Source organism: Mya arenaria, chromosome 17 (assembly GCF_026914265.1).
Source record: "Mya arenaria isolate MELC-2E11 chromosome 17, ASM2691426v1".
Classification (NCBI taxonomy): Eukaryota; Metazoa; Mollusca; class Bivalvia; order Myida; family Myidae; genus Mya; species Mya arenaria.
In genome coordinates, this window is record NC_069138.1 from 19083637 (window position 1) to 19110771 (window position 27135).

Sequence of the window (27135 nt, forward strand, 5' to 3'; positions counted from 1 at the left end):
CTGACCTTTTATTTTTTATTTTCTCGATGGGTGTTTTCCAAACCCTGCAAAGCCACTGAGTGATGAATTATCTCCCTTTGAATCTTGTTGATCGCCTAGAACAATTTCCTGTAACCAGTAAAAACAATTTCGGGTAAAAAGCTGTTTAAACAAAAGCGCTCTCAGAATTTCAATAACAGCCTTTGAAAATCATGTCAATGTATTCAGCCACACTTCAAAATTGATCAATAGGTTTATATATTCTCACATAATATCCCTATCAAACAGATTGATCACATCAATTTCGCTTCTGTCAACAGGGGAAATTCAACAAACTTTCTAATAAAGTCGATTTTTACTCTTCCCACGCTATTTATAATATGCATCATAAAATCCTTTGCAACAAAATCGAAATGCATGTTTTCAGACAATTAATTGACTTTTCTAGAGACTGACCATTTTAAATTTCAGGATAAACATAGGAAGAATAATAAAAACCACATGTTTGTTTAACATGTCATATCTGTTTGTACAAGACCTTTGAAAATACAAGAATAACTTTGCAATAGAACAGCAGGGATTCTAGATAAAAAATATGGTCTTTATCTTCAAAAGAAATGAGAATGGAACCTAGCTTCCTTTAATACAGGCTCTCTCGACTTTCTGGATAACCAATAAAAATAACGTATACAAAAATACCCCATAAGGATTTTCAATTTCATTTATTTATTTAAGGAACGGAAACATTTGTGTTTTTCTTTAATAAAATACCTGCTTACAATTCCTAAGAAAAAGAACACATACAATTTGCAACAGTGGAGGAAATTGCCTAATTGGGTAACAAGTGCTTTCAAATTGGGAAACAACTCGAAAAGCCTTAATTGATAGGGAAATTTAAAAAAACATAATGGATGGTAGGATTTTACATCTATCTTTGTAGTACACAAACATGATTTAATACTTTGTCCATAGACTAAATATCCCTATGCACAAGACAATTTTATGAAAAATGGTTTTTTTTAATCGAGCAATAAATTTCCAACAGTTCCTTGATTGGAGAACACTGAGTGCAGAATTGTATTGTTTCCCAAATAGGCAAATTTCCTCCACTCGTAACACCTATTTATTGGCTGAGCTGACTGTGCATGCGAGTCTTCATCAAGTGTTGCAACCAAGGTTATTTTTATAGAGTCATAACGTAAAGCTATTTTCACAAGTATTTAATTCTTACCTTTAACTGGTGTAGAACAAATATTTTGCCATTTTTCAAGCTAACAAACTCACAGTCTGTGTGAAACGTCGCAGGTCTGAGGCTGGTAAAATCGCTTTCCAGGACTGTATGCCAAACAGGTTAATGTTTGCATTTTTCTTTTGCAAATTACAGTACAAACTATTTGGGTCTATAGATTTCACTTTGGTGTTATTAATTTCACATTCAATCCACTGCTTTAAATGGGTTTTCAGAAGTAATAGGAAATATTGGAATATAAAGCTGAAAGATTGGTTTATTCTTCAGCTAGTCGATGAAAGAAATTCTAGGCTGAGGTCCACTGACGAGAGTATTTTAGAACATACATTGAACAGGGGGCATAACTCTAGGTTTAAAAATGATACGAATGACATTGCTTATACCTCTTTCTTAGAAATATTTTGCAGTTCATTTCATTTTTTTAATTATATGAAATGAACAAATAAAAATTAACATCTATTTTTATATGTTATTGCATATAATAATTAGTTTGTTGTAGTAATATTGTAGTTCATTTTTTTTTAATTATATGAAATGAACTTATAAATACTAACATCAATTTTACATGTTAATATTGCATAATTAATTAGATTTTTTGTAGTAATATTGGAATACATTTTTGATTTTGTTTACATATGAAATGAACTATCAAAAAGTAACATATATTTTATATGTTATTTTCAACATTATGGTAGAAGATGGTCATCACTAACCATATTTCCACAACTAAGAGTGCTATGAGGACACGCCAATACACTTCAGAATTTCTTTCAGTCAAACAAGGAGCATAATCCAACAAGCATTAAAATGAGAGATATGAACCCAGGGTTCTCAATAAGAACGAGCTGCCAGCCCAAACGGACGGTTCAAATGACTTTATGGTCAATTCATATTTACCAAATATTTTTTTCAAAAAGCACCTTAACTGAGCCCTTAGAGGGCTGGTAACTTTTGTATTTGGGACAGTTCAAGCAAAACTTATTGAGAATCCTGTGAACCTATTGTCTCTGGTGAGGTATACTTTTTTTTCTGATGAATATCTTGAAAGTTTTTCGGGTTTAGATTTTTTGCACAATGCATGACCATAGTGTCAAAGATGCAGTTGACAACAGCGCAACCAAGACTGTTATACATGTATGCCCTTTTTTTTCAAAAGTCAGACAAGTGCTAAAAAAAGTATTCATTGTATAAAACCATGTATATTACTATATCAAGCAATTGTGCTTTCTTCAGATAAATTTCTACATGGGTGTTCATTTTTATCTATCATATGAAACAGTCAATATCTAGTACAATGAATTTAGTTCTTAATTTTACATGACAAAATTGCGAATTAGAACATTTCAATGAAGACTTCAACTTACAGCATAGATTTAATCAAATATCAAATAAATGGATTTAGAATTCCAAAAATGACTCAAAAAAAGTAAAAAAGAAGTGCTCCTTTAACATTAAAACATTAATTTTTGGCCCTATTGGCCTTTATGAAGTTGCACATTATGACTTGTAACTCTTGGCAAATGGTAAATTAAATACATAGAATGACATTACCAATAATATGACTCAAGAATTCTTGTGAGAATTTTTACTATTCGCAGAACTCTGGAATAAACGTGGGATTTGTAATACCATTCTTCTAATACTGTAATCCTCAGTATATTTCCATTTGCAAATTATTGTTGTCAAGTTATTGCCTAATCATATTAGAACACGAAAAAACAGATTTTCCAGCTTCCTTCTTCTCAAAATTCACCTGCCAGTTAGGCCAAAATTTACCCATCCATGTGTCAGGCAAGTGCTAATTTCTAAGATGTTATCATTTTCATTTTTTCTTAATTAGTAAGATGCTGGCTAGAACTTATTGATATGCTGAATTATTACCACAAAAACTCATTAAATAAAAGGTACGAAGTACATACATGTTCTGCAAACACAACCAGCGCTCCAAACTGAGGTGCGATGTCAAACATGAATCCTGTAGCATCCCAGAACTCAGTTATTGCACCTTCGTTGCCTGTGTAGAAAAATATCGGCCCCTTGCCAGCTGTCCACCATTTGTCTAAAAAAAAAATACAGTTAATGGCTAAATTTCACAGTATGGAGAATGAGGTGAAATATGTACTCGCAGCCAGAATGATGCAAATGTACAGGTGGTCATAGATTATTAAAATCTGATCTACACATCCTATCAAACGAGCTCCATTGGGTTATTCCTTTCTGAGACCATTGTATATGGAGATATTCTAAGGTGTGAGTTTTTATTCCACTTCTTCATCTTGACACAAATCAGGTCAAAAGTTTAAAAGAGGAAATGAAATATAGGTTTTAGATCTTTTATCATGATAGAAAGCAAAGTTCGCAACATCAGTGTTTTTTCTTCATTAGACAGGTGCAGTAAAATGGACCCATACCCAATAGTTAACAGGGGATTACTAATTGTTTTAGTAAAGATTGTGTTTTTCCAACCTGTGCATAAACTCTTGAATTGATCGGTGCCGTTACTCAAGGGAAATATACCCAAGGTGAAAAAAGAACCTTTTAAAATGCATAGAATATCATGGTGATGCATTAGCGCATAATGGCATTGTTGTTACATAGGGTCAATATATCCGGTACAGACCAAGTACGAATTAATTATCGGCTATTTTAAGTGGCAATGCTTATTAACAAACTCTTATCAGACAGTATATTAAAAGCCTGAAAATGCTCAAGAATGTTTTAAAATGCATTAAAATGCTCTCCAATGTCCGTTCTTTAATGTGTACAAGTACAATATAAAAATTCCCAATAAGCTTGTTTTGGGATTTTTTTCCCCCAATTTGCCTGTTTTCCAGGACTCCCCCCAAAAAAATCCCAATCAGACGGGTACAGGACCCGTTCCCAAAGAGGTGAAAACAAAACACTCGACTTTCATGTATTTGATTATTTCATTGAATGTTTGGTGCATACAGCAAATAGACAATTTGTTCTGCCTACTCATGCTATGGGCTTTGAGATATTCTGACATTTTTTAAGGCTAATATTTACATCTCTTTGGGGTATATCTTTCTTATCATTTTTAGGTACATCATTTATTAGAAAGTCTATATGCCACTTTGAATATGATATATACTGTTCTAGTATAGATGATAAGCATGATTGATTAAATCTGTGCATGTCAAAAACAGGGACCTAGCTGGAATCCAGATCTAAGCGTCGACAAAGCCATAATTCGATATACCATCACCACCACTTGTTGATGATTAACCTTGGATTATAAATCTGTAGCAAACCAAGCCATGCATTAAGTAAATGGCAGTTTTATCGATTTGTCCTCGTTGAAACTATTTGAGACTCTGACTACTCTACTGTCTGATGTCCGAATCTTTCTCTGTCCGGACACAGAGCCAATTGTCTTACCTTGCATCAAATATCGTTGCTTGAACGTTTTCTCGCCATAGCTTATGAAGTTAAAATGATCCAAATGTTGGTCATAATGTTTTTCGACGTACGGTGGTGACTGACACGACGCAAAAGCAACAAAAATAAAGAAAAACATAAAAACGGTTTCCATTGTTGACATCGGTAATGCTCACGTGATCGTCATGTGATCGATTGAACCGCCGTAACAACTCGGCCATCTCCGGCAAGCTCAAGGTTATTGTCCACTGAATAAATAAACTATATATTCTACAGTATTGACCGATTTGCACGCGAAATAACGCGGATTTCGAGTGTTTCACGACACCCACAACAATGTATGGGATAAACATTACTCTTGTGTACTAGTCATTAAACAACATTAGAAAAATATTCGTTTCTTAATTAAAGCTGTACTCTCACAGATTTACCGTTTTGTCAAAGAAAAAAAATTGTCTTGGAATGAACCAATTTTTGCATAAACATCTGCAAACTAGTGGTATATGACTGCTGACAAAAGATCAGATCGCAGATTTTCATATTTCTATTCGAAAATAAATGTTTTATGTCTTAAACCGTTACTAACGGTTTAAGAAAAATGCATAAAACATCAATTTTTGAACTTAAATATGAAAATCTGCGGACTGATTTTTTGTCAGAAGTCTTAGATCACTGGTTTCCATGCATTTTCGAATAAATTGGCTCTTTTCAAGACAAAAAAATAAAAAGTTGTTAAAACGTTCAATCTGTGAGAGTGCAGCTTTAAAATAAAAGAAAAAGTAGGCCTACTATAAAGTGTATATCTTGGACCAATAACAAATACTATTCTTCGCCATCGAAACAAAAGGTCTCATCTTTTTGTCCCCCTTCACTAGCGAATTTAGAGGGGGGCGCAACCGGCGCGCGCCCCCTCTAAAATCGTTCAAGTTCACATTTTATATCAATAGTATAAAAAAAGTAATAATATACACTCATAATGCACCATTTTCGACTACAAATTGTTAAATTTTCCTTGAGAGAGTTACCCCAAATCCCCATGCAAACAGTTTATGCCCTATACTTTCGGTTTTGAGAGAGGGGCGCATATCAAAGGGTTGCACCCCCTCTATCGTCAATTAGAAGGCAAAATTGGTTTTGGATAAATACTATGCCTCTGGGACCAATATCAAATCCTACTCCCAGTATGCATGAACCACCCAAAACAACCAACAGGGGGAGGTTGGGTTGTTTTGACACACCACGCCCCCGCCCGTTTTTTTTTTTGTTTTGTTTTTTTTATATGTATATATATAAATATATATCTTTGTACAAAGAGAATAAAAAATAAAAAAAAATTTTTTTGCCAATTATCACAAGTTTCAGTTACCACGTCATATTCTTACTAAAAATTGATTATGTATATGAAAAAAACAAAAACAAAAAACGGGCGTGGGCGTGGTGTGTCAAAACAACGCTACCTGCCCCTGTGCGCTCACCAAGCAGACATGTCAATTGGTTAAACAATGTCAATGGTATACAATATACTGTTAGTCGTTCAGATTTGTATTCAGTTATGAGAGTAATGTCAAAATGATTCTAGTAAGCATATTTCTATGGCAATTAAACGCCATGATGACTTTACCCTTTCCAAGAAAAAACAACAACAACAACAACAACAACATAATCTGAAACGCGTAAAGTTGAAATTTATCTAAAATAATTCAAAGACATTTTATTTTGATTTGATAAACAAAGAAAACATAAGTACATAACTACCGTTGAAATGTTGAAAAGACAAAACATACCTACATGTACTTAGTATTTATTTTCTTCCGCATATATCTTTCAGCGGTAGGGGCCAACATGTTATTTTGAAGGGGTGGGGGAGCCTTGTCAGTCAACCATCATATAACACATTATGATTTATTTGGAAGTATTTTTGTAATGGTTGAATTATTTTAGTGTAAATTCACCAAAATATATGGCTTAATGCGACACAGTCACACAACTATTTATTTAGTAAATGCATACTTATAACCCTTTAACCAGTTTAGAGTTCGACATTATATTTTACTACTCAACCAGCCGTTGATCTGTTTTGATATACCGATTCAAAAGCAGCAGATTGCTGATTTACCAAAACAAACGTACTGGGTGAGAACCTAATTTGGAACACTTTCGGCAGTTTTTATGAAATGTTTTTAGTTAGACTTGCACCATAACTACAAAATATACAGCATACTAGGATTCAAGACCAATTGGTTGATATAAATGGCATTTTTCAAGATACTACCAATCTGCATGAAAAGTACTTTATTAACCGCACAATCAAGGACTGCCATTTTCGTCCTCGGAGTACCTAAATATGGAACAGTTTTAATTCGTTATTTATTTTTATGTACTTTTTTTTTTTTAAATTATTGCTCCATGTTTTGTTTAAGTAAATTAATAATTAATGTTATTTCCAGCTTATCTTTTTTGTCATTTTTATCAGAAAAAAATGATGGTTTCAGTAAAATACAGGCTGTACCAATATGCTGTGATTAAATGATCGCAGTATTTTAAATACTTACCGGAAAATCGTGTTCATTGGAACTTGTATCTGAAGCAAGCGTCTTTATTGATTAAAATCGTAAATAAACTGATCTCGATCGAAAAACACTTTTATAATGGGTGTTCCATATTTAGGTACTGTTTCGATTTAGGTACTCGCCCAGTACGCTAGATTTGAAAAATAGTGCAATCCCATTGGACAAATCTTCAAAAATTAAACTCTAAGCTTGGACGCTTAAACCTGCACTCTCACAGATATACCATTTTTACAACTTTTTTTATTATTTGTCTTGGAAAGAGCCATTTTTTTGTAAATATCTGCAAACTAATGATATAAGATTGCTGATAAAAAATGTGTTATGGCTTAAACCGTTTAAGAAAAATGCATAAAACATCATTTTTTGAACTTAAATATGAAAATCTGCGATCTGATTTTTCGTCAGCAGTCTTATATAACTGGTTTTCATGCTTTTGCGCATAAACTGGCTCGTTTGAAGACAAAAAATAAAAATGTTGTCAAAACGTTCAATCCGTGAGAGTGCAGCTTTAACTTTTAAACTTGAACTATTTGACGATGTTCTCATACTTTTGTATAAAACAAGTACAGCCGGGACACCGTTGCCTCAACTCTTAAAAAATGCACATCACTGGAAGCAGTGTATCCATTAAAGTTTCAGAGCAGGAAATATTTGAAAATTAATAACGCTGACTTAACAGCGGCTTTTAAAGTTAACAAAGTTTTGTGTGTGTGTGTGTGTTTATAATCAGCCCAATGTCTTCGTATTTGAGGTTTTGAAAGACACATACTATGTCCACCATACATGCTAAATCAGACATCCCTGGTTAAATGATGCACCGTATTCACGCCACGAATCATGTCCGCCGCCTTCTCTGCTATCATCATGGTCGGAGCGTTCACGTTACCGGAAGTCACAGCCGGAAACACGGAGGCATCCACCACACGCAGGCGTCCGACGCCCCTCACGCGCAGACGCAGATCCACGACTGCAGTCTGGTCGTTATCGGGTCCCATCTTACACGTAGAGGTTGGGTGGTATTGAGTCACCGCCGTGTGCCGGACAATACACTCCCAGTAAACGTCTGACCGAAATTCAAACTCAGAACAAAAGGACTTACGCAAATCATTGAGATTAATTCCAAGAAAAGCCATAGCCTTTGTTTGAAACATTTTCTCCCAGATTCGTATTCCGCCGACAAGATCCATAATATCCCGTCTATCTTCAAAATACCTCGGATCAATAACTGGATAGTCGAACGGGTCCGCCGAGGCGAGCCTTATCGTCCCTCTAGCCCTCGGGTGTGTTAGTGTAACGAACGGGCATATACCGTGCGCTTCTTCGCTTTCCGGAATCATTTCCTTGGCAACATCATCATTGTAATTGAAAATGTTCTTCCTTATGAAGGTGCTATATATAACGAACTGTAAATCCGGATATTTCTTGCCTTTACTTGAGTCATTGAGGTGTACATACGCTGATCCATCTGTTATCGCTATGGATCGTGGTCCGGTCCCAAAGAGCTTATACCTAAGCCAGTTTTTCCAGCTATTAAGAACGCTCGGTGTTATGCTTAATGGCTGCTTGATTCCCACACAAACGCTGACTTTCTCGTGGTCCTGTAGATTCTCCCCGACAGGAAGATCAGCAACCACAGTAATGTTCATTTCTTCCAGATGTCTCCTAGGACCGATCCCCGACAACATTAGGAGCTGGGGTGTTCCCACCGTCCCCGCCGAGAGAATGACCTCCATGTTGGCCCTCACATACATCTTCCTACCATCCTTGATAAACCACACACCTTGGGCCTCATTTTTATGAATGTCAATCTTACTGACATGGCTGTTGACGGAGATGTGAAGGTTTTTTCTATCCAATCCCATCAGCATTTCGGTACCAGGCATACTCCTTTCGCCATTTCGAATGTTGTACTGTATCTTGTTGAATCCTTCTTGTGATTCTCCATTGTAGTCAGTAATTGCGTACCCGAGTTCTTTCGCCGCATCTCTGTACACCTGGGCCAGTGGAGTCACGTCCCCACCAGACACAGCCAAAGGACCACCAACATTGTGGTACTTGGAGTCTTTAAATTCCGACATGAGCATATCTTCGGATTTTAAAAAGTAAGGAAGAACATCCTTGAAGCCCCATCCTTTGCAACCATTTGCTTCCCATTCGTCGAAGTCAAAGGGCGACCCTCTGGTGTACTGCATGACGTTGATGCTGCTGGAGCCGCCCACCACTCGACCCCTGGGCCAGAAGCACCTCCTGCCTTTCATTCCGAGACAAGCGTTCCTTTGGGGCACGGTCAGGAACGCCCAGTCGTATGTTGAGTTCAGCAGATGTATGTATCTCCACGGTTCGTAGAAGATAGGCGCCTTCACCAGGGTCTCGCCGGCTTCTAGAAGTAATACGGACGATCTTGGATCTTCAGAAAGTCGTGCGGCAAGGATAGAGCCGGCAGATCCAGCCCCGATTATGATATAGTCATACTCATTATAAACCACGTCCACAACCTTAACAGAATCAGCTGTGTAATGTCCTTTGCACATATAGTAACTTATCGCAGCAAAAACTATAGCTAGTGTCCACTTGCTCGCAAAAACAATACCGAAAGACGAAGAGTCCATGGTAAGATAAAACAACAGGTCATAAAAATGTATTCAAGTTTAAATGGTTTGGTGAGCTGTAAAGCGCCTCACCCAAAGAAACACCTTATATAGTGTCTATTATAAATACTATACTTTTAATAACGGTACATGTATTAATAAAACAATACTGTTAATTGTCACACTTGTAGTCCAAAATGTCCCTCTTTATATATCTTTGTTACATGCCACTGATGGTGTTGTAGAAATCACTGTTACCGTTGCAGCTGTCAAAATGTTTTTAAATTGTTTAAATAAGCAAAGTTTCTCTATCTTCATTTCACCTTAAAGGCAGTCACGCGCAAATGCATCTATAACAACTAATAAAACACATGTAGCTTCGTGTACTGTATATTTTGGTGTACACTTAAAGTGACACTCTTATTCAAAATCAATACATACACATGTATAACAAACATAATTTTTGAGTAATAACTTTTAACTACTTCCTAAATAATGCATTTCTGGAAAATATTAACTACTGATAACAAGATTGTAACCGAATATTTAATAGTTGAATACGCAAAAATATTAAATGATTGGTAAATGCTAAAAAATATTACTGCGATCTACTATCGTCTCATAGGATAGAAATACTGTGTTTTCTGCACCTTTCTTTCAAATTTAAATCGGTAACCTTAATAGAAACCATTGATTTCGACATTTATTCTTCCTTTTTTGTTTTATTAATTGTGGTAAATCTTATTTATGAGTAAATTATATCAGGTACGCCATGTCAGATGAGTCACGTGCAACATCGCGTCAACTTTTATTTCTTTAACTGTATGGTAAATATAAAGTGTAATATGCCATTTTAATAAAGCGCAATTAAACATATAAGTATGACTTCTAATTAAAAATGAAAATGAATGACATAAGAACGTTTTTTTAAACGAAGTTTTTTACGTCAACAGTGATCTAAAATTACTACGCGTCATGACGTCAGTAACCAATGTCTCTAGCGCTTTTGGGTGAAATTGGCAAAAAAAGTTTTATACTACATTATTTCCACATAAATTTAGGTATGGACGCCTCGTTACCGCCTTACGCGCATGCGCTCGCATCGGATTTTTCTATTATGATCGGTAAAATATGATAGATAGTAGATTAGTCATTTACTGTAATTTTTTACCAGTAGGCATTTTACTATTTTGCATTTCGCTTTGAACTTTAAGAAAGTTGGCAATTATTTCTGGAAGATAAAATACTACTACTACTACTACTAATACTACAGATACCACTATTTGGTGTAAATTGTGCATTAAAAGATTTGAGATGTTTTTAAATCTGAATTTGACTGATAATAAAAAATCAAGTTAAAGTACGTAAATTGTCTTAATTTTTTTTTTAAAAGCGGGTAACAGTTGCTACATAGAGGGTAATTGTTTGTTTCAGTGTAAGATCGAAATAGCGTTCACCGAGTGAGCACCAAAATATATAATTCACGAGTTGCGTAGCCACGAATAAAATATTTAGTTTTGGTGATAAGGAGGTGATATGTATTGCTATCTTACATTAACATAAACATTCTTTTCGTTTGATTATATGCCTTAATTGAAGTTAAAAGTAATTTTACGCTTTTAAATTATTATTTTTTTACACTTTTTTAGAAAACTGACGATGTTGAAATTGTGTCCCAGCTCTGTGCCTTCTGACGTTGATTTGGAAATGAGAGCGGGCTAAAAAAACTGAAACAGTATCAATTTACTGATAAATCTCAATAAACCACCGGAAAGCATTTACTTAAAAATAACTATCATGTATTTCCGGTTATTACTTGTATTATTATCATTTATTGATTGATTTATTTATTTATTTATATGGGCGTTATACTTGTGATACAAAATATTGCTATATTTTATTATTTGATCAAATCAGGATGACTGCCTTTAAGGCCATTATTCAATATACGTGTATAGTGGTAATGAAACAAATATGTTAGTAAATAAGAGAATGCCAAGCCAAGGGTAATGACTTTACGTGAACTATTTGTCATTATATTTTTTTAATATCATCTGTGTGCTTCGCAAAGTATAATAGTTTTGTTCTCATGAACTTTATAGCAAAAACGACAAATACATTATTAGACAAAATCTGGTCATTTGATAACATTAGAATATTATAGATTTAAATTTCTTGAAAAAATATACCACTGAAACTTATTACAATTTTCTAAAGAGCATTCGGCATAAGCTGAAATTAACAAAATTGGACTGTAGGAGTAAATGTGATGAAATGAAAAACTAGCTATTCATACTAAGTCAATACAAAACTACTAATAAGTAAAAAAAATATTCATACGCTCGTACTGTTCTTTTTAGTGTTTGTTTAAAAGAGCTATTTGTATCCACTGTATTGTATATAGTGAAGCTCATGTTTGTTTTATGAGAAAATGAACGGGTTGTCGTATTATAAAGCTGGTAAATCTAAAAAGAAGACAAAAACAATACAGCAAGATAATCAAATGACGACAACGTATTAAAGAATGTATTAAATTGTTAAAATGTAACTAGACATAAATTGCATTCTTGGATAAAGCGACGCCTACATGTCCCAATAAAAGAACCACTAAAAATTTAAATATTTTGAATACAATGAATGTTTAAGAAATGTAAACAAACATAAAACTAAACTATATACAACGAATATTCAATGAAACCCTGATCTTAAGACTTTATACATTTGATTATTATGTACAAGTACTCGTATGTTCAATCCCTGCATCAGCACTTGAATCTAAATGAGAGATGCTAAACAGGGGTCCCGGGTTTCAGTGTACATGCATTCGGAACACCTCAGCCATTTTCCGTCGAAAGCAACCTCGGATGTATATGGACGGTTTATATGTCAGAAATCTTTACATTTAAAAGTTGATCGCGTAATAATTTCAATTCAGCTGTTAAACTCATTGACTTTTATATTTGGATTCTTAATTACAAATGTAATAATACACTTCACTGGCAATCAATTGAAACTTAAATACTGACAAAATACACGTTATAATAATAAATATAATTTATACTTTTATTTAAAATTATACGAACTACTTTTACAGATGTACCGGCATGCATCCGAGGATGCTTTGATTAAGAAATGATGGAATTGTTCCGAACGTGTTACATGTATACACTGGTGTACGGTAGTCGAAACCCGTTGGCTCGAAATCGCTTGGCTGTATCTCCTTGTTAGCTCGAATTGGATGCTCTGGACCGATTACTTTTTAACATTCCCGCTTCGCTCGATATTCGCGTGGCTCGAAGTGGGAGTCAATGGGTTTCGATTGTATGCTGAAAACACTAACAAGATGATGTCGACGCCCATGGATGGTCCGATGTGTTTGTAATATTAACACGAACACCACCACAACCTTAAATACATACATATTGCATTGCTATATAATTATATACAATGCGGACAGTACTTTACCCTTATAAATGTTTTTATGGCCATTTTATCAATTAAGAAAGGCAGGCAGACAGCGGGTATGGGACAAGTTGTTGTGCAATACTGGTGTTTTATTAAAGAAGGTGAACCCTTCTTATGACAATTTGTGTAATCCTTTCTATTTGAGTACAGTGTTTGTGCAAGACTGGTGAAAATTTGAACCAGGTGAAACCTTGTGTAGTCATTTTGAAAGACAGTCTCTCTTACAAGCTGGGTTCATGTTGGAGCTGCTTTGGACCAATGACGTATAGTTGTGAAAGACTTGTGTTAAATTTAAACAAGGCGAGCCTTGTTGTGACAATTTTGAAAATGACATTCTTTCATACAATTAGGGTGGTCCTAAAAAGGCGCGACTGAGGAAGTCCATCATGTCATTGAAGATTTCCGATTTCGTAGCCTCGAAGAGACGCAGGCCGCCCTCTACGAATGTGACGTAGTCGTCCATTTCCCCCATTCGTTCGGCGTGTGAGTTTCCGAAAAGTACTGGAAGCGTCATGATTGAACTATGCTGGAAATGGTAAGATCAGTTTCTTATATACATAGCATCAAAACTAACATCCAATAAGAGTAGCTCAGGTGCGAAACTGGCTTCATTCTGGTGTGTCTAGTGTGAAACTTCCAGGACGTGCTAATTAAGCCGAGCTCGGGACATGTTTTCACACGTCGTGCCATCTGCCTCAGTTGAGCGGTATAATCCTCCAAAAACGTTAGACATTAACACTTTATTGTTAACAAAATATAATTTTATCTCTTGTCTCTGTTACACAAATCCAAAAATAATCATAAAAACATATAAAAAAATCCAAGCATACGCACTGAGGCATAGTCCTCAGTTCGTACCAGCACATGGCCGCCAATGTCATTGACTAGCTGGTAAGAAATCCTCTTTAAAAAGGTAAATAAAGGGTACCACTCAAAATACACACTGTCAAAATACCCATACCTCAAAAATGGCAAAGTAGTCAAAATACCCACAGCAGAATTTTCAGGGTATTCAAAATACCCACATCAGAATTTTCAGGGTATTCAAAATACCCACAGCAGAATTTTCAGGGTATTCAAAATACCCACAGCAGAATTTTCAGGGTATTCAAAATACCCACAGCATAATTTTCAGGGTATTCAAAATACCCACAGCATAATTTTCAGGGTATTCAAAATACCCACAGTAGAATTTACAGGGTATTCAAAATACCCACAGTAGAATTTACAGGGTATTCAAAATACCCACAGTAGAATTTACAGGGTATTCAAAATACCCACAGTAGAATTTACAGGGTATTAAAAATACCCACAGTAGAATTTAGAGGGTAGTCAAACTACCCACAGTCATGGATACCAGGTCTACACTATTTTCTATATCAATCACTACAAAAAACTATTTATTGCAACTTTCCTTTGAAGAATTGGAATAAGGTGGGTAATTCAGTCAATCATTTAATATTAAGCTTATGATTTTTTTTAATAATTACTATATCTTCTTATAAAAAGGGTAAATTAAATGTTAAATTGGTTTAAAGTGGGTAATTAAGTATATCAATTAATTTGAAGCTTTTGATCTTTTTCTGATAATTACTTTGTCACCTAATGACAATGGCAAAAGTGCTAAAAGTGACCCAAAACAATAAATTCACAGTTTGACAAACTGAGTAAGGGTATTATAATAACAAACTTTTATCAGTTTGTTAAAAAACTTGCTAAATGGCTTTATTTTTTAGTGAGTGTGTTTTTAACAATCCTATTAATTTTGGAGTTGTGACAACCCAGGGTGGGTATTTTGACTACCCTGTAAATTCTACTGTGGGTATTTTGACTACCCTGAAAATTCTGCTGTGGGTATTTTGACTACCCTGAAAATTCTGCTGTGGGTATTTTGACTACCCTGTAAATTCTACTGTGGGTATTTTGAATACCCTGAAAATTCTACTGTGGGTATTTTGAATACCCTGAAAATTCTACTGTGGGTATTTTGAATACCCTGTAAATTCTGCTGTGGGTATTTTGACTACCCTGAAAATTCTACTGTGGGTATTTTGAATACCCTGAAAATTCTGCTGTGGGTATTTTGACTACTTTGCCATTTTTGAGGTATGGGTATTTTGACCATGGGTATATTGACATACACTCTAAATAAAAAATCAAACTAGCTAGTAAATATAATGCTTTGAAAATCTGATATCTGTATGTACACGTACGCTGAGCCTTAATACTACACTCTCACAGATTGAACGTTTGATATCTTTTTTTTATTTTTCTGTCTTGGAACGAGTCAATTTATGCGAAAATAATTTTCTTCAACCGTTTGTAACGCTTTTAGCCATACATTATTAATTTAATATAAAACATATATGGCAATTGCTCTCTGATCTTTTGTCAGCAGTCTTGTGTCACTACTATGCAGATATGTACGAAAGAAATTGCTCATTCCAAGACAAAAAAAAATGTAAAATCGGTTAATCTGTGACAGAGCAGCTTTCAATGTTAGATATGTCTACACTCATAGATTATTTTACTATTTAGACGAATTCCTTCCACTCAATTTTGTATCAATTTTTCAGGGCAGGTATAATCCCCCTAATCAATTTTACAAAACATCCCTCAACAAAGTTAAATTAAATATGGAAAAAAAAATGATGAGGGGGATTATGTCCGCCTTGTAAAAGAGGAGAAATCGATCCCCGTTACCCTGATATGCTCCAAAGTTGGCAATGATGATGGATGGGATTTTGTGCGGGGGATTTTGTCCGCCTCCCCAATTGAAAATCAATGTTTAAAATATAGTTCATAGGAAATCGCCTCACCCATAGCTATTCTTGTTTAAAATACAACCTATATATTCTCAGCCAATGAAATTTCAGATGTGCATTGCATTCCAATGTTCTAGGCTGATCAACTTTCAAGTAAGTTTTATTTTTAAATCTATAAAAAAAGGTTAACTAACCGTTTTAAAAATGTTTTATAAAATTTAAATGGAAAACTTATTACATAATTTTGCCAAAAAATAAAACATAATATATCATGTAATCCCTTTTTAAAACTACTCTCTCACAGCCGGATTGACCGATTTGACTATTTATACTGAAAATGTCTTGGAATGAGGCATTTTTGCGTTAATGTCTAGAAACAGTGATATGCTGACAAACGATCAGATCTGTTTTTTTCATATATCCACAAATTGATGTTTTATGGCTAAAAGTCTTACTTTCGCTTTGAGAAATTTGAACATTTCAGCAGTTTTTCACACAATTGAGAGTGCAGCTTTAACAAAGAATTATTTCAAAATACCTCTTTATTTATGAGGATACGAAATACACTAAATCTTTATAATAACGAAAATCTAACATCAAAATTTTCTTTAGGAAAAAAGATTTGAAATTGGTATGTCATTAAGCACAATGAGTGAACCGGAGGATAATCCCTTCCATAATATTCAACATTACCAACATCACCACCTTAAATTTCAATCATCATTATCAACACCACCACTAGACATATCAAATATTTTTTGCGACACCACCACCAGAAATCGACTAAATTCCCTCAGGGTTCAGCCCTCGGCCCTCTGCTGTTCCTGGTGTATAGAAACGACCTGCCAGAGTGAGTCAAATCACCATCCCGCCTCGTTGCGGATGCCTGTATCCTCTACAGATATATAAGAGGTAAAAAAAGACACTGAGCTCCTTCAAGAGGACGAAGATGCCTTACACCAGTGGGGAAAAGATTGGCTCATGAACTTCAATTGAAGAAGAAGAAGAAGAAGAAGAAGAAGAAGAAGAAGAAGAAGAAGAAGAAGAAGAAGAAGAAGAAGAAGAAGAAGAAGAAGAAGAAGAAAAAGAAGAAGAAGAAGAAGAAGAAGAAGAAAAAGAAGAAGAAGAAGAAGAAGAAGAAGAAGAGAAGAATGCAATATCACAAACATATATATCTATATTGAAAACGTGAAAAAAAATCCAATAAACGTAGAACCAAACAAATATTTTAAATATAAAAAAAGAAAATGTAGAGAGGTTCTTAAAAACGAATGCCTGCGAAATTAGTTTACATAATATCTTTATTTGGCCTACTGGTCAAGGCCTCGTTTACACATATTCATTATCTTATCTCGAGCTATGTACGCACAGTGACTGTAACTAAAATATTTACAACTAATTATTTTACCGTCCTAGTTTCCTTTATAAATTTATGTTCGTGTTCTTACATATGACTTCAGTATCACGAGGCTTACTTACAACAAATTAATATGGACTTCTTCAAAGGAAAAGTAGCACTCATTACAGGTAAAATTCTGTCTCCTTTTCAAAGCTTTAGGTTTCATTTACTATTTTTGAAAATATAGTCTCCAGCGATTAAATTGCAATCATGTATGCATGCTATGTACAAAGAACGCTGGCATAATTAAATGTATATGTAGTGAAATGCGGTTGGCTCGACCTTTAATTATACAATCGAGCCTCATTGGCTCAAAAACGCTAGCCTCGATCTCCTCGTTGGCTCGTAGTGTATGTCAAGTACCGATTTTTTTATACAAACGTACTGTAGGTTTTGACTAAACATATTTTAATAAGGCAATGGAAACTACAGGGACTGTCTGAGCAGCAAAATATGCTGTATGTGTACAAGCGTCGAGGTCAAAGACTAAAGACTAACAAACAAAACACAAACAAACGAAAAAAATAACAAAAATCACACACAAACATTCATTTTATTTTGTTGTAAGGTCACTAGCCCATGCAAACATAACACATTTATTTTTAAGCAATTTGTTCACGTGAAAATCAAACTCTTTAAGGGGCAAGCAGCGGCATAGGGGAGGGCGTGGCACTGCACCTTGCTGGTCTTGGGTGCCGTCTGTCGCTGACTGGAAGATGCGGGGAGAATCTTGACCGAGTTGCTGCGCTTTGTAAGGAGGCGGGGTTGACAGATGCAGAGGTATTCCGACGTTTCATAGCCATTTTATTCTTTCTTTCTTTTTGGTCTTCTAAAAGGGACCTTAAATAGGGTGTGTCAATGCTACACATTGGCGCAGGTTGAAGCACCACAGATACTCTCACCAGGACATTCTGTCTGTAAACTATGACCAACAATTAAATAAGACTAATTCCCTCACTTGGGTCGAACCCTATGACTAAAACGTTGGCGTCGTCAAATAAACGTACCCACCCCCTAAATTTCTTTCGTAAGCCTTGTCACTACCAACTCCCATACACACATCGCATACCTTAATGGAGCGTTGTTTTTAAATACTTAATAATTTAATATCAACCATTGATGTTTAAAGCTGTACTCTCACAGATACATCGTTTCTACAACTTTTTATATATTTTTGTCTTGGAAAGAGCATTTTTGCGTAAATATCTGCAAACCAATGATAAAAGATTACTGACAAAAGAGTAGATCGCAGATTTTCATATTTCCGTTCCAAAATTAATGTTTTATGGCTTAAACCGTTACTGACGGTTTAACAAAAATGCATAAAACATCAATTTTTGAACTTAGATAGAGATATCGATCTCAGTTGTTGTCAGTTGTCTTATATAACTGGTTTCCATGCATGCTCGCAAAAATGGCTCGTTCCAAGACAAAAAAAGTTGTCAAAACGTTCAATCTGTGAGAGTGCAGCTTTTACATTGAGTCCTCATTGGGTCGATTGATCAGGTCTTTGTTAAAGTAGACAAATTGTTTACCTCATTATTGTTAACCTTTAACGCTTTTTTGCGCTGGAAGTTCCATAGACACACCTGTGATCTGCAGTCTTTCAAAGAAGATGTGAGAAAACTGTTTTAGCTGTACTTGTTTTTCGTTAAAATTATGAGTACATGATAAAGTAGGTCCCCTTTTAAGTTAAGTTAACTACGCACGATGCCATTATCAACATGTTTAACTTGAACGAATATTTATACAACCGGCACAATAATATCACTTAAAGCTGCACCCTCACAGATATACCGTTTTTACAATGTTTTTGTCTTGGAAGGAGTAAATTTTTGCGTAAATATCTGCAAACCGGTGATATAAGACAGCTGACAAAAGATCAGCTCGCAGATTTTCATATTTCTGTTAAAAATGTGTTATGGCTTAAACCGCTAGCTACTAATCGTTTAAGAAAAATGCTTTAAACATCAATTTTTGAACTCAAATATAAAAACCTGCGATCTCATTTTTGTCAGCAGTCTTATATATAACTGGTTTCCATGCATTTTCGCAAAAAAATGTTTCGTTCCAAGACAAAAAAATAAAAGTTGCCAAAACGTTCAATCTGTGAGAGTGCAGCTTTAAAAGGACGGCCAATACCTGTTTTTCCACTGGAGGATCATGTCCTGACAATGAAACTGATAGTTTTATTAACTGTACAAAGTTTGCATATTTTGCCATTTGCGGCCATGTACAATTCACAACCGAGTATACATAGCTTTTTAAGTTAAATTCATGTTTGGAAAGAACATGATAAATGACATACCAAGGCATATTAACACTTCACACTGAATCAAAGCATCGTAATTGTATATCATGCCTTTGGCTGTATATTTAATAGTTTTGTAAGTAATGAAGCTGAATGGGTTGTGACTTAAAAACACCTTGCTTAACATACTGAATCTACATTTTATTGTTTACATTTTCAGCGCATTGTTTGTACTTCTTTAGGGGGTGCGTATTAAATATAGGGTTAGGTTTAACCATTTTTTCCAATGTTATTTTATGTTAAATACACAAGTGGAAATTGTATCCAACATATTGTGTTGGGGATCGTGTAGCACTAGAAATCAGTGATATTTCGCGTGCAGATCAGTAAATTCACTACAGAATATATTTAAGACATTTATTTAGTGGTCTAAAGATGGTCTTTGCAGTTTTGTAAAATTGACATTTCCGTTACTCAAAGCGTCGATAGTGTTTTTAGCGGCGGGTATGTTATAATTATTATGTTAGTGCTCATTGCATTTTGTTTCTATAGTGCGCTACTTTGAAAATAAAAGTACCGTTTATTTCAGATTTTGACAATTCCAGCAGATATCAACAATGACGTCGCAAGGAAAGAAATAGTGGAGAAAACTGTTGATAAATATAAGGACATCAATGTATTAGTAAGCATATTTGATATTGAGTGAAATAAGATATTTTTTTTTTATAAATTTGTGTTATTACTTGAATAATCGGTTATTAGTATGCAAAGATGTGTTAGTGCAGTTAAGATATTAACAGCAAGAATATTGCCGTGTTTATTTTATAATGATGAACCATTACATTAATTTTGCATGGATTTCACTTTTGAATAACACAATTATGAGGCTACTATTATGATATGATATGTTAAAGGGAGGTAATACAACTAAATTTAATACTATGATTATATAGCAATTTTCTTAAGTAGCTTAATACCTATATAAAAAGCTTTTATTGAAAACTTTCGAAAATAACTTAAAATGTAACTATACCACTAATATACTTTGTTACTTCTAATGAAAGATGGCTTACTTAAAATCTAAATCTCACGATCTGAATTTTGATACGAGTGCTAACTTGGCACGGGCTAAGGTTCGATGTCCAAAGAAATGTTTTCATCTTTAAAGTCAATGCATTAAATTCAAATATCGTAACATTGTTCTTCTTCTTCTCCTTCTTCTTCTTCTTATTATTATTATTTGCATTTTATACTTTTTAAACAGATAAACAATGCTGGGATGATCCATTACCGGCGAGTAAGCAATATCACCCCTGCAGAGTATGATGAACTATTCGATACTAACGTCAAAAGCCATGTGTTCCTTACACAGCTAGCTCTTCCACATATCATTAAAACAAAAGGTACATTCAAACACGAACACAATTAACAACGCATTGTTCTATATACTTTAACGTTTATCATCAACGCACTATACTGATATGCCTAGGTAAATAATATCAGACTACCTATAACCCATTTGAGTTTTTTTAAATAAATATTACTTGTTGCTAAACATAATGTTATTGTAGATTGTTTAGTATAGTGGTTTTATTATTTAATTGGATGATTTATATATACATATTCGGGTTGGTATCTTTTTTACGAATACTAAGAATAATTGCATTACTTTATTTTAGGCAGCATCATCAACACTTCTAGTATTTGTGGGCAAAAAGCAGTAAGTTTGATATTTTGTCATTAAAAATGGTAGTGTTCTTGAATATGACTGGTAACCCTAGTACGACACGGGGTGGTATTCATTATAGTACTCAAGTCGATCTTATTAAAATACTGATGCACGATTTTCCTATTTCGAAATATTTTCTTAAGATCTTGCAAACGATTTTCAATAACTTATGATATGCTACGTGGTTAAATTAGCTGAGATTTAATATTGTGATTTGACTTAAGAATTTTTGTGACATTGGGGCAAGAACTAAGTCAAATCTTATTTTAATACATATTAAATACAAGCTATTATTTTGTAATTTAAGATTTAGGACAACCTTGTAAATATACCATAAAATTGTATTTTACGTACTAGTAAGATGGCACAAGGTAACATCTAAATGATTAAGAATTTGCTGAGGGAGCTTAGCGAAAATCTGACACAGGGAGTGTGTATCGAATGAGTGGCATTATGCGGTCCTTTAAATACCGCGAAATTCGAAACTCTTAATTATTTAGCCTACTACTTAATGATAGCTTATTTGCAATTTCGTTGGATTAAAATGTAAATTGCATTCTAAATACTATGAGTTATCTTTTGTAGATGCCTGAGGTTGGTCCCTACTGCATGAGCAAATCGTGCTTGGACATGTTTACACAATGTTTGGCTCTTGGTTTGTATACATTAGAATTACCTTAAATTAGAATACTATGTCGCTTTTCGGTTACTTTAGGCCACACCAAATTGATATTTCGTTCCTCGGATTTACCGCTCCTATTTTTTTGAAAATGTAAAAAAAATATTATTTTTTTGTGCGCCCGCACCTCCATTTTGATCGCCAAACATTTTTTTGCAGGTAATAATTTATTAAAAGGCTAAAAATAATCAAGTATATTTTTTCTTCGCTAGTTTTCGTGTTTATTTAAAGGGAAGTTACCGATGCGTAGTGTTTTTATATTGTATCTCGATCGGTTTAGCATTAGCCTCAATAAATTCAACTCAAAATGGCGGCTTCCGGTATAAACAATGCGGCTCGCATTGGGAACACCTCGGCCATTTTTTCAAAAACAACCTCGGATGTATATGGACGGTTTACATACTTAAAAAGTGGTACGTTTAAGTCCGCTGCAAATAGATCGCGTAGTAATCTTATTTAGTAGTTAAAATTTATGACTTAACTCTTGGGAATCGTAATTTTGTTTGCAATAATACACTTCACTGGCAATCAATTTAAACTGAGATCAATGAATAAAACTCTTAAACACTACATTTAATTAATGCTTTTATTAAAAAAAATACGGACTACTTTAACAGATGTACCGGCATACATCCGAGGTTGTTTTTGAAAAAATGGCCGAGGAGCTCCGAATGTGCGGCTCGAAGTCATTCGGAACTCCTCGGCCATTTTATCGAAAACAACCTCGGATGTATGCCGATACATCAGTTGAAGTAGTTCTTAAATTTTTGAATTATATCATTTATGATATATAGTGTTTTAGAATTGTTTTTATTGATCCAAGTTTAAATTGATTGTCAGTGAAGTATATAATTGCAAACATAATTAAGATTTCCAAGAGTTAAGTCATAAAGATTAACTGCTAAATAAAATTAATACGCGATCTACTTGCAGCGGACTTAAACGTTCCTCATTTTGAGTATGTAAACCGTCCAAATACATCCGAGGTTGTTTTCGAAAAAAAATGGCCGAGGAGTTCCGAATGGCTCGAAGTTTGGAAATTAAATCTTATTTTTGACAATAAATATGTTTTGAGCATGCTTGAAGTCATTGTTGATCGTCTCATTCACTAAACGATCATTATTTAAAGCAATCATTATGCAATAAAGCATGTGTATCTGAGACTGGTAGCGATTATATTGCGTAATTAGTGACTCGTTTTGAATGGAAATCGGAATGATCAACTTAGTACTATTTTATTCAAGTCATAATACAAGGGACCAAAATTTTACCTCGTTATGACGATGTTAAAGATGACAGGTCATCTTAACTGGAACATGAGTCATTGTTTGGTCCAAATTCATGTCAAGCTCATTTTTGATCAAATTCTGACAAAACAACAGTTTTGAACAAATATCTTTTCACAAATAGCGATATAAACACTGGTTTGGATATACCTCAAAGTAAGTAAGCCTAAGTTTATCACCTTATATCTTGTTTTTATTTGCAGCATAATCCGGGATTGTAATGCACTTGTCAATTGTAACCACTGCCCTGCCCACCCCTTGCCCTTGTTCCAGGGGTATACCGGGAACAGCAGAGGCAATGGGCTGTATTTTTACCTTTCAGGTGGCCCCGCAGTGCCTAGTGAATGTGATTTTGTCTTCATATTAAAAATAGTCGGGAATGGGCCTCACATAGGTATTCGGGGTTGCGGGGCCATTCAGCAGGGATTTTACCATTAGTGTGTCCCTGCAGGTCGGGTATTTTACCGGGGTTTTGAGAGACCGGAAGTCAAAGTCCCCGCTATTCCGGACTGGGGGGGGGGGCATATACAATTGGCTGGTGCATAAAAACATCTAAATAACCAAAAAAAGTACAAAAGTTACTCTGAAAAATACCCTTGTTCTTTTTGTTTTAATAAGCACATGTCATTGCATTTCCTGTGATAATAAAATCAAAATTTAGTCTATGTTATATGGAGTCTGATGTTTGATGATGCCTGTGTAAGTGATCATTTTTTACAAATCCATAATCAATCCTAAGTTATGTCTAAATACAGTTGCATATGGTGTTAAACTGATTCAGGTAGATTTATATAAGTCGTTTCAAACTTTTTACTAAAAGCAGGGTTATTTATTATTATGAATGATCGTCATATTAAAGTACGTTTTAATTATATAAGAAATTAGATTTATCCATATAATGTTTGTACTAAACACGGATGAATAAATAGTATGTTTTCCGACATTTTCCCAATGTCCATTAGAGGTTCAGTTCAAATTGGCATTAAAAATGGGTTTAAGGGCAATTATTTTGAACAATCTTTCTTATTTATATTGAATATAAGGAAAAATATATTTTTCGCTCTTCGCTCGCTTCGGTTTTTATGAAAACTGACAAAAATTATTTATTTTTTTTTCGCTCGCTCGCTCCAACTTTTTTTGGCAAAAATCCGAGGAACTAAACATTAATTTGGTGTGGCCTTAAGGTAACGCTACCTGTGCTAATTGTAACCATTGTTCAATGTGAAAGTAGACATTTATTCATTAAATCATAGTATTTTAAAAAGTTGGTTTAAGTCTTTTAGCATATGGATATAATACTAAACAAAAGTGTTGACATATAAAACAATACATTTTAAAAAGAAAAAAAAACAGAAACTCCAAAATCAGTCTGTAAATAAACACTTTATTCACAATATCATCAAAACAAGGCCATGCTTTAAAGATCTAAAAAACCTTCTCCGTATAGGCGATTGTCGCGTATACCAAATCACGTAATATCGAACATATAACCATTGAAGTTTGTCATGATTTGAACCTGTATGAAACCCTAATTTCGGTGATTATTAGTGAAAAAAGAACAACAGTGTAACATAAGTTTGCCTCAAATGTCATTATTATCCAGATAAGAACAAATCTGAAGGCTGTACTATCTTTTGACAAAATGTAAACGTCTGAAGTTCACGCAGAAATGAGAATCAGACTTTTGGGGGGCATTGACTTACTTTTTTGAACAAACTACCAAAACAAAATTTAAATCTCTTAAGTTTTAATGCCAACAAAATATTCACGAGATTTTCCTTAGTCTGTTTGAGAAGCATGTTTATGGTTGTTTATATTGTACGTATATTGCAGAAATGGCACCACATGGGGTAAGAGTCAACGCTATAAAGTAAGAATATCAATAGTTAGTTTGCAACCATTCATGTAACTAAAATCAATTAAAAGTTTTAATTTAAAACACAATTCAAACAACAGAATGACAAATACAACGCCCTACACTTAATTAACCGTTAGTAGAAATTATTTTCCGGTAAGAAGAAACCAAGTCTTTTCAATATTACCTATTAGGAAGAGTATTTAATAGGGAATGAGATTATTACCAAAACTCAGCCGTTTGTGTTCTGTTACACATTACTTTTACTATTATACCTGATAGGATTAAAAAATTAAAAGGTCAAATTACCATGATGCCCGATACGAACCAATGCCTTATGTTGTGTATTTTCCAGTCCAGGTACAGTTGTAAGCAACATTGCTCGAAGATTACATGGCAAGTACCAGGATGACGAATTGTATCAACAGGTAGGACGTTCAAATTATTCTGATTTTCTTGTTAATTTTCGTCAAAAAAAATACACTGTTGAATGGCAGATAAATTCCCACAGCGTATATATCTTAACATAACTCGACAATAAGCTATTCTGTTGAATAATTACCAAATTGCTTCATTTTTATCGCAGTGATGCAATTTAATAGTTAATGTTTATTGAAAGCTGTATTTCCATTGGAAAGCGACATTTTGTTATTTCAATGGTACATTGTCATCGCTATAGTGCGTTTTTTATTGCATGATGTTTTTATCGCAAATTTGATTTTTATCACAATCATAGCTAAAGTGCACTTTTTTTATTCCATGAAACGTTTTCATCGCAAATCCGATTTTTTATCACAATTGCGCATGCTTTATTATATACTTCCAGTTCCTGGAGACTCAAGCATCCGCTCATCCACTTGGAAGAGTAGCGCTTCCGGGTGATTGCGCAAGCGCAGTGGCCTTCCTAGCATCCGATGCAGCAAGCTTCATAACGGGGCAAATATTGTTTGTGGACGGAGGACGAAACTGTATTGCCGCTGGCGTTGCTACCAATGTGAAGAAATGATTTTGTGCTTTAAATGGACAGAACACCTTGTTTGTACCATACGCATTTGCAAAATTGTTTGAGGAGTGACCGAAATGCATAAAGGTGTGGTCAGTGACGCCTAATAAAAATTGTTTCGAAGGAGTAGAAAAGGAAATTAAAATTTCAGATCGGAAGTAAAATCATTACCCTTTAAATGATAAAATGTATTGATGTAAGTTGATTTGAATTTTTATAGTATACTTCATAAAAATATAAATCAGCCATCATTGTATACACAGATGGAGAAAACAATAAAAGCCAAGTATATATTTATTTGTTTTATTTATTTTTTAGCGAATAAGATTTAATAAGAATAATCGATTTAATGATAACTAATACGAAAATAAGCATATGGTTATTTTAATTTCTGGTTCATACAAACACACAATTTTCAAAATGGCACGAAAAATATGCATTGAATAATAATTTCTCTTTAATACTTGTATGCAAGTGCTTAAAGCCTTAATAAAAGTACATAAAACTCACTGTAAAGACAAATACTTTACAAATTTATCGACTATTATAACTTTTAGTGATATATGTAAATTTATAACTTTTAAGATGAAATATTATGGAAATAATCTAGGGAAGAATCAAAGATATTCCATGATATACCACAGGATTAAATATCAAACACCAGGCAGAAAAACACAAACAAGAAACTAAAACAATCTGTGGAATAGTGTGTTGGTATACGTAGAAGCGATTTAACTGGAATATGCTTGAAAACTCTAACAACTGATTTATTACAAATAACGAATGCATTTTTGCATTTCTTGTAAAATGAACACACTGATAACAACAGGGACAAGGCCTACAGTTAAACCAACATACTGCTTAAAGGCACAAGGATCAAGGTAAAACAAACACTTAACAAGAAGACACTGCGCGCTA

At 34.2% G+C, this 27135-nt stretch overlaps 4 protein-coding genes across 5 annotated transcripts in view; 1 reads left to right on the forward strand and 3 right to left on the reverse strand.

Annotated features, from left to right (window-relative positions):
• The window catches only part of LOC128224074 (substance-K receptor-like), a 45128-nt gene extending 44418 nt beyond the window's left edge, over positions 1 to 710 (reverse strand). For both annotated transcript variants that reach the window (XM_052933717.1, XM_052933714.1), the window contains exon 1: positions 6 to 710. The gene's annotated coding sequence lies outside the window, so the exon portion shown is untranslated. The remainder of the gene's footprint in view (positions 1 to 5) is intronic.
• Positions 1 to 4807, reverse strand: part of LOC128224073 (dipeptidyl peptidase 2-like) — a 74647-nt gene extending 69840 nt beyond the window's left edge. Inside the window, exons 1-2 of the mRNA XM_052933713.1 lie at positions 4628 to 4807; positions 3148 to 3287 (exon numbers count right to left, since the gene is read on the reverse strand). Coding sequence (XP_052789673.1) covers positions 3148 to 3287; positions 4628 to 4790 — 303 coding nt within the window. The 5' untranslated portion in view covers positions 4791 to 4807. The remainder of the gene's footprint in view (positions 1 to 3147; positions 3288 to 4627) is intronic.
• A 2342-nt stretch (positions 4808 to 7149) lies between these two features.
• Positions 7150 to 9854, reverse strand: LOC128224915 (L-sorbose 1-dehydrogenase-like). Its single transcript, XM_052935020.1, has one exon. It carries the CDS (start codon positions 9804 to 9806, stop codon positions 7989 to 7991), a length of 1818 nt encoding a protein of 605 aa, XP_052790980.1. The 5' UTR covers positions 9807 to 9854; the 3' UTR covers positions 7150 to 7988.
• A 7584-nt stretch (positions 9855 to 17438) lies between these two features.
• LOC128224878 (3-oxoacyl-[acyl-carrier-protein] reductase FabG-like) lies at positions 17439 to 26460 on the forward strand. Its single transcript, XM_052934970.1, has 9 exons — positions 17439 to 17542; positions 18055 to 18194; positions 20255 to 20347; positions 20930 to 21068; positions 21345 to 21385; positions 21980 to 22049; positions 25193 to 25229; positions 25570 to 25642; positions 26041 to 26460. Exons 1-9 carry the CDS (start codon positions 17506 to 17508, stop codon positions 26218 to 26220), a joined length of 810 nt encoding a protein of 269 aa, XP_052790930.1. The 5' UTR covers positions 17439 to 17505; the 3' UTR covers positions 26221 to 26460.
• Positions 26461 to 27135: the final 675 nt, after the last annotated feature.

Bases quoted from the DNA above. Each gene is read 5' to 3' on its own strand.
- LOC128224915 (XM_052935020.1), bottom strand. From the start codon at position 9,806: ATGGACTCTTCGTCTTTCGGTATTGTTTTTGCGAGCAAGTGGACACTA.
- LOC128224878 (XM_052934970.1), top strand. From the start codon at position 17,506: ATGGACTTCTTCAAAGGAAAAGTAGCACTCATTACAG. The intron at 18,195-20,254 runs GTATTCCGACGT...CGTTTATTTCAG, and splicing joins CGGGGTTGACAGATGCAGAG to ATTTTGACAATTCCAGCAGA. The intron at 25,643-26,040 runs GTAGGACGTTCA...ATATACTTCCAG, and splicing joins ATGACGAATTGTATCAACAG to TTCCTGGAGACTCAAGCATC.